Source organism: Mytilus californianus, unplaced genomic scaffold, assembly GCF_021869535.1.
Source record: "Mytilus californianus isolate M0D057914Y unplaced genomic scaffold, xbMytCali1.0.p SCAF_9, whole genome shotgun sequence".
NCBI lineage: Eukaryota > Metazoa > Mollusca > Bivalvia > Mytilida > Mytilidae > Mytilus > Mytilus californianus.
In genome coordinates this window covers 89,786,154-89,798,444 of record NW_026262745.1, presented here as the reverse complement: position 1 = coordinate 89,798,444, position 12,291 = coordinate 89,786,154, and the positions used below count along the sequence as shown (strand labels likewise).

Sequence of the window (12,291 nt, the reverse complement as noted above, 5' to 3'; positions counted from 1 at the left end):
GGTTGTGAATTAAGGATTAGTTACTTTATGGAACACTTATTTCCTTGGATGGTAGTACAAACTTGTATTTTATCCTTTAAAGTTAGTATGCCTGTTTAATAATTTACAGTTTTAAGGAGAATTCTTCGTCTTTTGCAAATAGATGAAGAATAAAATGAAAATTTGCTTTCGATTGCATTCAGGCAGAGAGAAATATGTTTTGTTATATTTCAGACGATTTTTAGTACGGATATTAAACTATAATTCTTAATCTCTTCCAATTTACAAATATAATTTGGTATTGTTTTTTCTGCAAATGGTAGATGAAACTTGTATGTTCTAACTTTTTCAGAGGTCTGTGAAATCTTGAAAATATGACGTTCCCCGAAATCACAAGTCGCTATATAGAATGCTTGTACAATTCAGAAACTTGCAGTACGCTCATATTTAATACTTTTCTGTTAAAAAAGAAAGTGTGAAAATTAGAAGGCGAAAACGGGAAAAGGGGAGGGTTGTTACACGAACACTTTCTTCGCAATTTAATTCTAAACGAATAGTGATTATCTAACTTTTTGTTCAAATATCGAATACACAATCAAATCTCTAACTTATCCACGCTTGCAATAACCTTTTTATTGACAGGTTTCTGCTGGCATTTGATTGGACAACAGTTTAATGTAGGCGTGACAATCTATCACATTTTTCCAATCAGCTGTCTTGTTAAACAAACCTGTGTGCGATGACCCACTGTCCACATAGTTTAGTTTAGAGAGTTTAGTAGTTTTTTTTATAATGAATTGATCATCAAAAGGACGTTGTTGCTATTGTTGGCCAGGGACTTTCTATACAAATGAAAAAGTCCATGTGTGTGCTTGTCAGATAGAAATAGACAACGCTTATATTTAAGAATAAAAAAAGTGATGAAAAAGAAATATTACTATGCATTGGATGGATATTAAGACCATGGAAGTACTATATTGAATATAGTACTTCCATGCTACGATTAATCAGTTCAGTTCAGTTCAGTTTCTTGTATATTCCTCCATTAATTGTGGAGCATTACCCATAGGGTATAATTGTAGCAACTATATACACCTTAGAACATAAGGAAACATTTAATTATGTACAGATGACTGAATTTAGGCAATAATAATTACTAAATAATTAATATTATAACTAATTCATAGGATTGTCATCATAAAATTTTAAAAATAATATTCATAATGTGCTGAAGTGTAAGAATAAGTTAAGTAAGAACTGGATATATTTACAAATAAGAATTTAGAATTTAAGTGGTCTTAAATTAAACTTTCTTATAATTGTTAGTTAAAGGTGCTATACGTACATCAGAATTTATAATGAGAAGGTTATTTTATAAGACTTATGTAAAAGGGTTGGGGTTTAGAACGATTCATCATATATACATGTTTTCCTTCACAGTTTAAAGTTACCTTATTTCGGATCTTATCATTATTCTTTAAAGGTAACTGGATATTTTAAAACTTTGCAAAAAAATTTATTTAATTTAGGTCCTAATACGTCATAAAATAGTAAGATGGTAAAGTAGGGAACTATTTTATTTTCAAAAAGTTTACTTATACTGTACTTGTGTTCAAGTTTTTTTATCCTTTTTGTCCTCTGAGTATATGCATGGCTTGGGTGAAAGAAAAGCAATTGATCTATACTCATGCAAATAACCCTTTCAATTATGAATTCTTATAAACTGAACAAGTAATAGCTTTTCTAAAAAGCTAGCCGTCTCATAGCTGATGAAAGTGGAAAATGTTTTCTCTTTGTAGTTCAATTCGTTCAAAATTGTATGTAAATTGTAGTAGATAACAAAAATTATAAAAGGCTTATACCTTTTTTTAGATTTACCAATTTTTTGGGGGGGAAAGTATTAAAACTGGAAATTGGGGGTAATGTCTTTTTATCGATTATTTTTTTTCAAACAGATATCGGAGTTGTTCGTTGGCTTTTTCTTTGGTTGTTTGCTTGTTTATTTGTGTTAGAAAAGTATGGCCGCTTCCACCTGAAAGTTTTTCGTTCATAATAGGCATCGAAAAGTGTAGAGAGCAGGCATGGGGTAATGCAAATTTGTAATTGTAATGCATGGTAATGCATTACATTTTTCCAAGTAATTGCATGTAATGTGTAATGCAGCAATTTGTGCATTACATGTAATTGTAATATAATGCATTACTTTAGCAAAAAGTTGTGTAATTTCATGCATTACATGGCATTACATGTCATTACTTTTTTCACATACTACATCTTTAACATATTGTTGGAGTTTTAACTAAACCAAATTTAAGATTTCTTGATTAATTAAGAATATGTTAATTTTAATTAAGGTCTATGTTTATTTTATAATTAGGGAAGTAATTCACAGTAATTAAATATTTCGTTTAAAATTTAAAGAAAAACAACAAAAAATATTTTTATAAAAGTAAAGTCAACATTAAGTTAAAATAATTAAAAATTGTAAAAGTCAAATTAAATAGACTTTTTACATGTATACTTATATTCAATTCATGGAACAGTTACTGCATATGCTATAATCTTTTGTGAAATGTAGTTGTTTTTCAAAATGTTTAATTTTTCTATTCACTAATAAAATTTTCAAATGTAATGTGTAATTCAAGGCATTACTTTGCAAAAGTAATTGTAATATAATGCATTACTTTGATAAATGCATGTAATTGTAATTGTAATATAATGCATGGTTTGGTCAAAGTAATTGTAATATAATGAATTACATTGCAATGTAATTCGCCCCATGCCTGATAGAGAGTGAAACGTAGTAAAATTTAAACATATAAGAACACAATTAATATATTTCCAACGGTATCTCACATCTTTTCAAAAATGATCCTTAAAATGTAAAGCTTCACATATATGTATGGTTATTTTTGTTGTCGATGAAGATTTTGTCTATTCATTGTAGTTGGACTGCAATGTGGAATGCCCCACGCCTCTTTTTCTATATTTGAATAATGAGTATCCTTAACAATTAAATGTTTCTTTTTTCAGATTATTTGGTTTTATTGGACTTCTTGATTTTATTTTTTGATGAAAAATACTCAGAGTCGTGAGACGGGTAATTTGTTATATAAGACCTATTGTAAGCGCCTGAAAACAAAGTAGTTTCGCCGCCATTTTTTTTTCAAATCATAATAGACGTCGTTGGTTATAAAGAAGGTGATAAGTTCTGCAAAGCTACTTTAAGTTCACTATGAGGCCATCAACATAAGAGAATCAACAAATTTGACCAAAACTTAATCAAGCATACAGCTTGATACTGTATCTTTTGTTATTGTTTTACTTGTACATATCTTCATATTTATTTACTATACCATTTAATGTTGGGTGACGAATAAGGCCCTTATCATACTTACCCTTAAAAGCTTGACATACTGGATTGACATAATCTTTTGTGGGAGACCGTTCGTATGTTGACATATAAATGTCTTTTTGTTTTATGATCATAGTATATGTATGTTTATACTTGTTTTTACAATTCTTGTAGAAAACATACAATTAAGAATAATCTTTTAAAGTGCCAACAGTATTTTCGTCTTTTAAATTTATAATTTTCTTTTCTTTCTCTTTCTCTCATTTAGCATGTCTAGTATAAATAGTCAATAAACCTCAAAACAAACATTAGAAGTTTGTTCCTGACCCTGCTCATAGTTCCAAGTAATATCTGAATTATTTTTTGCTATTAAGATTATTTTTTGTAACAAAAAAAATGTTCCGGCGTGACATTTGTTCCGCTGGAACTTATTTCATAGGAAATATGTTCCACCGGAATTTATATCACCGAAAATTTTTACCCGGAATATATATTTTAAGAAAATATGTTCCAGCACTGTAAAATTTATTCCGGAACTAATTTTTTTACTAAATGTTAAATAAGTTCCGGGTGTTATAGATTAACATGATGCATTAACTTTATATCAAGCAAAACATTCTATAGTTGTACCTGACAAGTTTAATATTCAACATTGAAGTCTTTAAACAACACGACAACGTTCAAAATAAGGTAAATCTTTGAGAAATTCAAATTAAGTCAGCATATATATTGTACGTAGATAATATGATTAAAAAACAAATGCACAACTATTATTAACAACTGCGATAAATATTTAAAACACACTATTTCATTTTTTGTCTCGCCTTGACGGAGTCAAAAAGCGAGACATAGGTATGCTGTTTCCGGCGTCGGCGTGGGCGGCGTCGTCAACAATGTATTAGTTTGTGATTAGGTCTAGTTTATGGCGAACCACAAGTGGTAGGTCAATCATATTTGGTATGCAGTTGTATTAGCATTGGCACATCTCATTTCCATGGAGATTATTTGGCCCTGTCCCCTCAGTCATGGTCTATTGACTTTGAAACTTTTGCTTACTTTACATGTATTAGTTTGTGATTAGGTCAGTTTATGGGGAACAACTAGTGGTAGGTCAATGATATTTGGTATGCAGTTGTATAAGCATTGGCATATCTTATTTCCATGGAGATTATTTGGCTCCCTTAGTCATGGTCTATTGACTTTGAGAATTTTGCTAAGTTAACATGTATTAGTTTGTGATTAGGTCAGTTCAAGGGGAACCATTTAGGGTAGGCAAATGTTAATTGGTATTCAGTTGTATAAGCATTAGCACATCTCATTACCATGGAGAATATTTGGCCCCGCCCCCTCAGTCATTGTCTATCGACTAAGAAACTTTTGCTTAGTTTACATGTATTAGTTTGTGATTAGATCAGTTAAAGATGAACTGCTAATGTTAAGTAAACGATATTTGGTATGCAAATTTATTGGCATTTGCAAATATCGTTTCCATGGATATTATATAGCCTCACCCCCTCTTCATGGTTCAGTGACTTTGAAACTTTTACATAGTTTATAAGTTAATGTTTGTGTTTAGGTTTGTTTAAAGGGAACGACTTATAATAATTCAATGGTATTTGGTATGCAGTTGTATTAGCTTTGGCACATCTCATTTACATGGAAATTGTTTAGCCATGTACCTCAGTCATGGTTCATTGACTTTGAATATTTGCATAACTTATGAAACATGTTAAAGTATTGCTATTTTAATTTCAACATTTGCATAATCAAAATTACAAAAGGATGAGACATATTTCTGTGATAACAGTTTATCTACAAATTCTGATATGAAGTAACATATGTTGAATTGCAATATTCATAAATAAATGATTGATCTATAAAAAAATTCTGACGGATTTTTCTTATTCTTCGCTTATCTGCCTCATTAAATTATTGTCATTTGGATATTTTTGTATGCATAATGTAATTAAACATTTTGCTATACTCCACAGAATCCATATTGGATGTTTACACCTTTTATTTATTACATTATCAATATAATACATGTTTTTATAATGAACTTGAATTATAACTTTAAGCTCACTGATAACAATGCTCAGTATAAAAGATAACTTGTATAACCAGTGGAACATATTTCACAGACAAGGAACTTATTTCACCAGGTAAGGAACAAATCTCACAAACCTTGAACTTATTTCACTAGGTAAGGAACAAATTTCACAAACCCAGAACTTATTTCACCAGGTAAATTGTTTTATAGAGATGGAACAAATCATATAGAAATTATCTGTGAAAAAAGTTCTCCCAGAATATATTTCCTGTGATATTTGTTCCACTGGAACTTTTTTCACAGGAACTAATTTTGGCTCACATATTCACAACTATTCTATATATTATAGTTAGACTTGGGAGGATAAAAAACTTTAAAATGTTGTAATGACATGTCCATTGAAGAAGACCGTAGATTGAACTTTAGAAGTAAATTGTCACGTTTTGTTTGTTGCTTAATTGGGTTGCTGTCTAAATTAATTATGTATACTTCACATCTCCTTTAAAATCATTCATAGAAATTAAACATTGCTTAAAATATGTTAGCATACATCGTCTGAGAGTAGTTTTTTGCTCTTCTTATATTCCCTTTTAGATATATTTTTAGTCTTCTGTTCTTCAACCTCTGCTATATCTTGCTAGGAAGAGCTAGCTAGGTAGATCTAGACAACATCCAACTCAGCCAAACGATCTTGGGGTGTGTGTGGGGGCACTTATTATGTAATGAGTGGAATGGATGAGTCGCTGGGATAGGTCACTGTTTGAAGCTTCATGAAATTGCATGAGGTCGAGAAATTTAGGTGAAATATAAGACAAGGTTGATGATTGAATCTGAAACTAATCAGATGTCGATATTTTTTTACAGATGCAATTAAAATCACCAGAGATTGTGTATATATGTCTCTAAAATCACTTTCGTAAATGTTTAAGATATTTGTCAAATCTATTTACTAGTATCTCCCCATGAAATAACGTAACAATGATAGCTATGTCACGGCAGGTATATATACGTATTGTAAAAAATATATGATAGCTAGGGTAACTGCATGTATGTTCTTTTATCATTCAATATATATAGTCAAATGCGTTTTGTTAAAATATACTTTTTCACTCATTTGGTCTTTTGGAAAATGTTGTTTGTGCTGTATTTAGACCCCTCTACCAAGAAATTTGTTTTGCATGCACACGTATAAAAATTGCGGTTTTTATCCAACGCAATCATGGGTTTGAACGTTGTTTTCAATTTAGACTTGTTTATATTTTTTCGTTTGGGCGTGTATTATATTTGCCTTCGGACTTATATGATCCGTTCATCCTATTTTGACTCTTTCAAAATTCAAGAGTCTATCCTAAATTGAGGTAAATTATATGGCCTTCCAAATACCGTTTCGATTCCTAACATCACTGAAGAGACATTAATTGTCGAAATCCGGATATGGTGTACAAATGTTTGCACCTCATGTTTGCGGTATACCATCTTTTCCGCAAGTTTATTGTTTTCTGTTTGGTAATAAATTAATGATAAGATCTAATTGTTACATCTTGTGATCCGTTTATTTGTCAATCGCCAATGGCAGTCAGCAGGGTTTAAGAACATCAGTTGTTCGACCTGCTAGTCAAATGCGTTTTGTTAAAATATACTTTTTCACTCATTTGGTCTTTTGGAAAATGTTGTTTGTGCTGTATTTAGACCCCTCTACCAAGAAATTTGTTTTGCATGCACACGTATAAAAATTGCGGTTTTTATCCAACGCAATCATAGGTTTGAACGTTGTTTTCAATTTAGACTTGTTCATATATATATATATATATATATATATATATATATATATAAAGAGTGGGGTATTGGATGTCTCAGCTGCTCACCTCTGCCATAAAAAGGTCGAAGTGCCGCCGCCGCCGCCCCCGCCCCCTGAGATAAAAATTCTTGTGTAAATTAATATTAATCGAACAGAAATTATTTGATATCTCCGTTTTAAAATGTTTGTGTTGCCTTTAGATTATCTTACTGAGTAGGGGGCCTCGGTGGCCGAGTGGTCTAAGTAGTTACTACTGTAATCACTAGCCAGTCAACACTGAGGTTGTGAGTTCGAACCCCGCTCGTGCGGGTGCACTCGACTCCAATCTTAATTGACTAGGATTGTCAGTTTTCCTATCGAAGGTCGGTGGTTTTCTCCCGGCGCTCCGGCTTCCTCCACCAATAAAAACTGGCCGCAACGAAATAGCCCAAAAGCGGTGCTTCAAAGTGGCGTTAAAACACCAAAAATCAAATCAAATCAAATCTTACTGAGTATAAATAAATATAACCTAAGAAAAAGGCATTTTCCTAAAAGTTTTCTTATGTTTTCACGTATAAAATGTACGTAACATGAAATAATCACGTGTGTGTTTACAAATCTTCAGGAGATTTGGCTATTTATAGATAAGTGTTACCTGTGTACCGATATGCATGATTGGTAACCAGGCAAATCTATTTACTAAAATAAAGAGTTCAGATCCGACACTCTACGGGATTAAAAGACATTTACTAGGTTTGAATTGTCCCAACCAATGAACGAAATTTAATTATGACAGCGTAAGTAATATCTTCCAATTAGGTAGTAAGAAAGCCTTCAGCCCGCAGACTGTCCATCGTTCAACTCTTAATACCGTCTCCGAGGAGACGGTAATAAAAAGTAATCAAACAGAACTCAAACTATAGGAGATGTGGAATAAACTTCAATTTGACAGCAACCAAACGACAAAAACGCCATAGGTAAATCAGATATGTCTTTGAGTAAAAGCCAATTTCTATTGTTTCACTGTTTTTATTTCAACTAGCGCAATTAAACAATCACTTTTTCCAAATATATTTTTTCTAACAAAGCATCAAAGAAAAGATCAACAGCCCTTTTATCATTACTACTTAGCAACAAGGAAACATAATTTACCAGTTAAAGATTGGTTGGATCAATTTTCAAGGTGATCAGACATTACACAAGAAGAGCGCGTGCCCCGTAAAAATGTTAACTTGTATTTGTAGTATTTGTATTTTTATCCATCTGATGAGTTAAGCCTCTTTCAACTGATTTTTATAGTTCGTTCTTATGTTGTACTGTTACACCACTGTCCCAGGTTAGGGGGAGGGTTGGGATCCCGCTAACATGTTTAACTCCACATTCTTTATGTATGTGCCTGTCCCAAGTCAGGAGCCTGTAATTCAGTGGTTGTTGTTTGTTTATGTGTTACATATTTGTTTTTTGTTCATTTTTTGTACATAAATTAGGCCGTTAGTTTTCTCGTTTGAATTGTTTTACATTGTCATTTCGGGGCCTTTTATAGCTGACTGTGCGGTATGGACTTTGCTCATTGTTGAAGGCCGTACGGTGACCTATAGTTGTTAATTTCTGTGTCATTTGGTCTCTTGTGGAGAGTTGTATCATTGGCAATCATACCACATCTTCTTTTTTATGATAACTTTTAAATCTCTTAAGATTTTCGAACCAACTTTGAACATATTTTTTTACATTATAATAATCAATCTTAATTTACGATCTTGGTGCATATTTAACCTTTCCATTCATATCCTTAGTTCAGACGACATAGTACTATTGGCAGAAAGTGCTGATGATTTACAGAAACAGCTGGATTCTTTCAGTGAATACTGTAATATTTGGAAGCTTAAAGTTAACTAAAGTGATGATTTTTTCTAGAGGCAGAATGCCGTCAAATTTACATTTTTATATAGCTATAGACGGCACTGACATTGAAAATATTAAAAGAATTTAACTATTTGGGCATATTATTATCTAGAACTGGTAATACTAAAATAGCACAGAAACACCTAGCAGAAAAAGCCACACAAGCTATGTTTAAGGTGTTGAAATCAGGCCGTATACATAATCTTTCCACTCAGTGTCACTTAGATCTTTTCTATAAAGTTGTGAAACCCATACTTTTGTATGGATGTGAAATTTGGGGGCATGGTGATGTTGAAATTATAGAAAGAATCCATCAGAAATTCTGTAAACTTCTTTTGAAACTGAAAATTCCACACCTAGCTATGTGGTATACGGAGAACTTGGTAGATATCCTTTAAATTAAAAATAGTATCTTATTGGTGTAAATTAGTATCTGCTAAAGAGACTAAGTTATCTTCTATCGCATATACACTATTAAAAACACTATTTACTGTTAATAATGTATGTACATTTTTTGTGAGTGAAGTTAAAAATATATTGGATGCATGTGGTTTTTCAAATATTTGGATTTCTCAATGTTTTGGTAATGATATATGATTAAAAAATGCACTAAAGTTGCGATTACAAGACCAATACAAACAGTTGTGGAATACACAATTTCAAGAGTCTACATAATCAGTAGATTATAGAATTTTTAAGTTAGAATTAAATTTTGAAAAAAAATATTTTGATATGTTGGATATGCACGAAAGTATTATTTTGTGTAGATATAGAACCACAAACTACAGACTCTCAATAGAGACAGGGAGGTGGAATAATGTTAATAGAAATGATAGAAAATGTCATCTTTGTAATATTGGTAGCATTGGAGACGAATTTCATTATCTGCTAGAATGTCCATTTTTTAACGACAGTAGAAAATTATACCTTGATAAGTACTATTTGGCTTATGTTAATACACTAAAGTTTAGAAAATTGATGAGCAAATTAAACAAAAATTCAGAGCTAAAAAGATTATGTAAGTTTACAAAGTGTATAAATAAACATGTGGGTCCTCCTAGCTAAAATGTATATTATTTGGAAACCACTGTATTGTATATATGTTTTGTAAATAGATGCATATTCATGTACATATTTTGCACTCTCTCTGTACCTATGTATCTGCAATGGTTATGGGAATAAAGATATTGGTATTGGTTTATATGAACTCGTCAAGCTTCGGTGGATTCAATCAACACTATGATAACTGGACACATTATACAAAAGTCGGCGCGTGCCATGTAAAATGTTTATAACTCTTTCATTTCTAAATACATTTACACCAAAATTTAAATATATGCTCTTTATTTACAACATTATCATACTGAATGACCTTGGTACTTATATGACTGTTCCATCATGGGCTTAGTGCAGTTTTCAGAGCTTAGTGCACCAAGGCGGCCTAGGTGGTGTTTAGACGTACCGGGTAAATCAGTCTTCAACAAGAAACAGGGGCGTGTTTTTTTGTTCTTCGGTAGTGAGCCAGAAGAGGTCCATTTCTGTTTTTTTTGCATAGGGAAGATCTTCTGGCCCTCTTCCACCTCTTCGTTTTTGATAGGTAGTTTAAACGGCAGAGGCACATAACAAACATGGCGTCGTTTAGTCTAAATGACATTAATAAATTTATGAATGCAGATATATTGGAATGTGAGCTGTGTTATAAACGTTTTTATGGTATGACAGTCTTAATAGGACATCCTTGTATGACGATAAGCTGGATAAATATAAGAACTACACGGACAAAAAATGTTAAGGGACGACTATTTGATATTCTAGGGAAGGGATTTTGATTGATTGGTGTTTAACGCTACTTTCAACACTAAGTTGGGCTATTCCGTGGTGGTCAGTTTAAATTTATAGAGGGCATTATTAACATTTTTAATCTTTCGCTTATTATGCATATTTTTCAGCTCTTAATTACCAGCCCACCCCACTAAATGAATGAATATCAAATGGTTTTTCTTCTTATTTAACACAAGTTTAATTGGTTGATTGTTTGTTGCTAATTATTAACGCCCAGTGACAAATATGTCATGCATGCTCAGGACTCGGTTCAAAACACGAGTTTAAAAGTCAGGTAAATAAATAAAAACGAAGAAATGTATGATTGCTAATGAGGCAACTATCCACCGGAGTTCAAATATGAAGTGGATGTAAGCAATTATAGACAACCGTAATAAAGGCCTTCAACAATGACAAAACCCGATACTGTCAAAAGGCCCGACGTGAAAAGTGTGCGAAACAATTCAAACGAGAAAACTTACGGCCTAATTATATATAACAAAATAATTTACAAAATATCAAATATGAGTCGAGACATGAACCAACGACAACAACTAAACTACAGGCTCCTGACTTGGGATAGACACACACAGAATATGGCAGGGTTGATATAAAAACGAAGATTGCCAATGAGACAACCCTCCAGAAGAGACCAAATGACACAGCAATTAACAGCTATAGGTCACCGTACGGCATTTAACAATAAGCAAAGCCCATACCGCATAGTCAGCTATAAAAGGCCCCGAAATCACAAATGTAAAACAATTCAAACGAGAAAACTAACGGTCAAATTAATGTACAAAAAAAAAATGAACGAAAAACAAATATGTAACACAGCAAAAAACGACAACCACTGAATTACATTTGACTTTGACTTTGGACAGAGCATACATACAGAATGTGGCGGTGTTAAACATGTTAGCGGGATCCGGCCCAACCAGCCCCCTAACCTGGGACAGTGGTGTAACAGTACAATAACATGTTTGTGAGCGCTTAACCCTCCCCGAGGCTGGGACAGTGGTGTAACAGAACAATATTAGAACAACCTGCACAAATCAATTGCAATTAGATTAACTCAAAAGATCAGTACGAGACACACAAAAAAAAACTTACATTAAGACAATAGACACAAAGCAGGGAAATAAGGGTATTTGCAATTACTGGAAGTTTGCTCAAAGCTAATTACAACTATAGTACTGAAATAAATCTTGTTCTCCAAGACTGAAGTATCAATCAGTACACAACCAACGGATTTATTAAAAAAAAAAGAAGAAAAAACAGTCAGAGAAATGTCTGGTATACATTGTATATATATACTTGCATATAGATCCATATACAATGCAATGAAAATTTTTGAAAAGTGGTGGTCCGAAGGTTTTGACCATCGAAATTATGCAATAGAAATAA

The 12,291-nt window shown here is 32.3% G+C and overlaps 1 protein-coding gene across 4 annotated transcripts in view; it reads left to right on the top strand.

Annotated features, from left to right (window-relative positions):
- The window catches only part of LOC127716016 (uncharacterized), a 42,423-nt gene that overhangs the window by 17,392 nt on the left and 12,740 nt on the right, over positions 1 to 12,291 (top strand). The window contains exon 1 of one of the 4 annotated variants that reach the window (XM_052222133.1): positions 5,387 to 5,496. The exons of 2 other annotated variants lie outside the window; for them this stretch is intronic. In XM_052222133.1, coding sequence (XP_052078093.1) covers positions 5,426 to 5,496 — 71 coding nt within the window. In that variant the 5' untranslated portion in view covers positions 5,387 to 5,425. Of the gene's footprint in view, positions 1 to 5,386; positions 5,497 to 5,530; positions 5,579 to 12,291 lie in introns of those variants that run through there. One more of the 4 variants, XM_052222135.1, reaches the window with a different exon arrangement.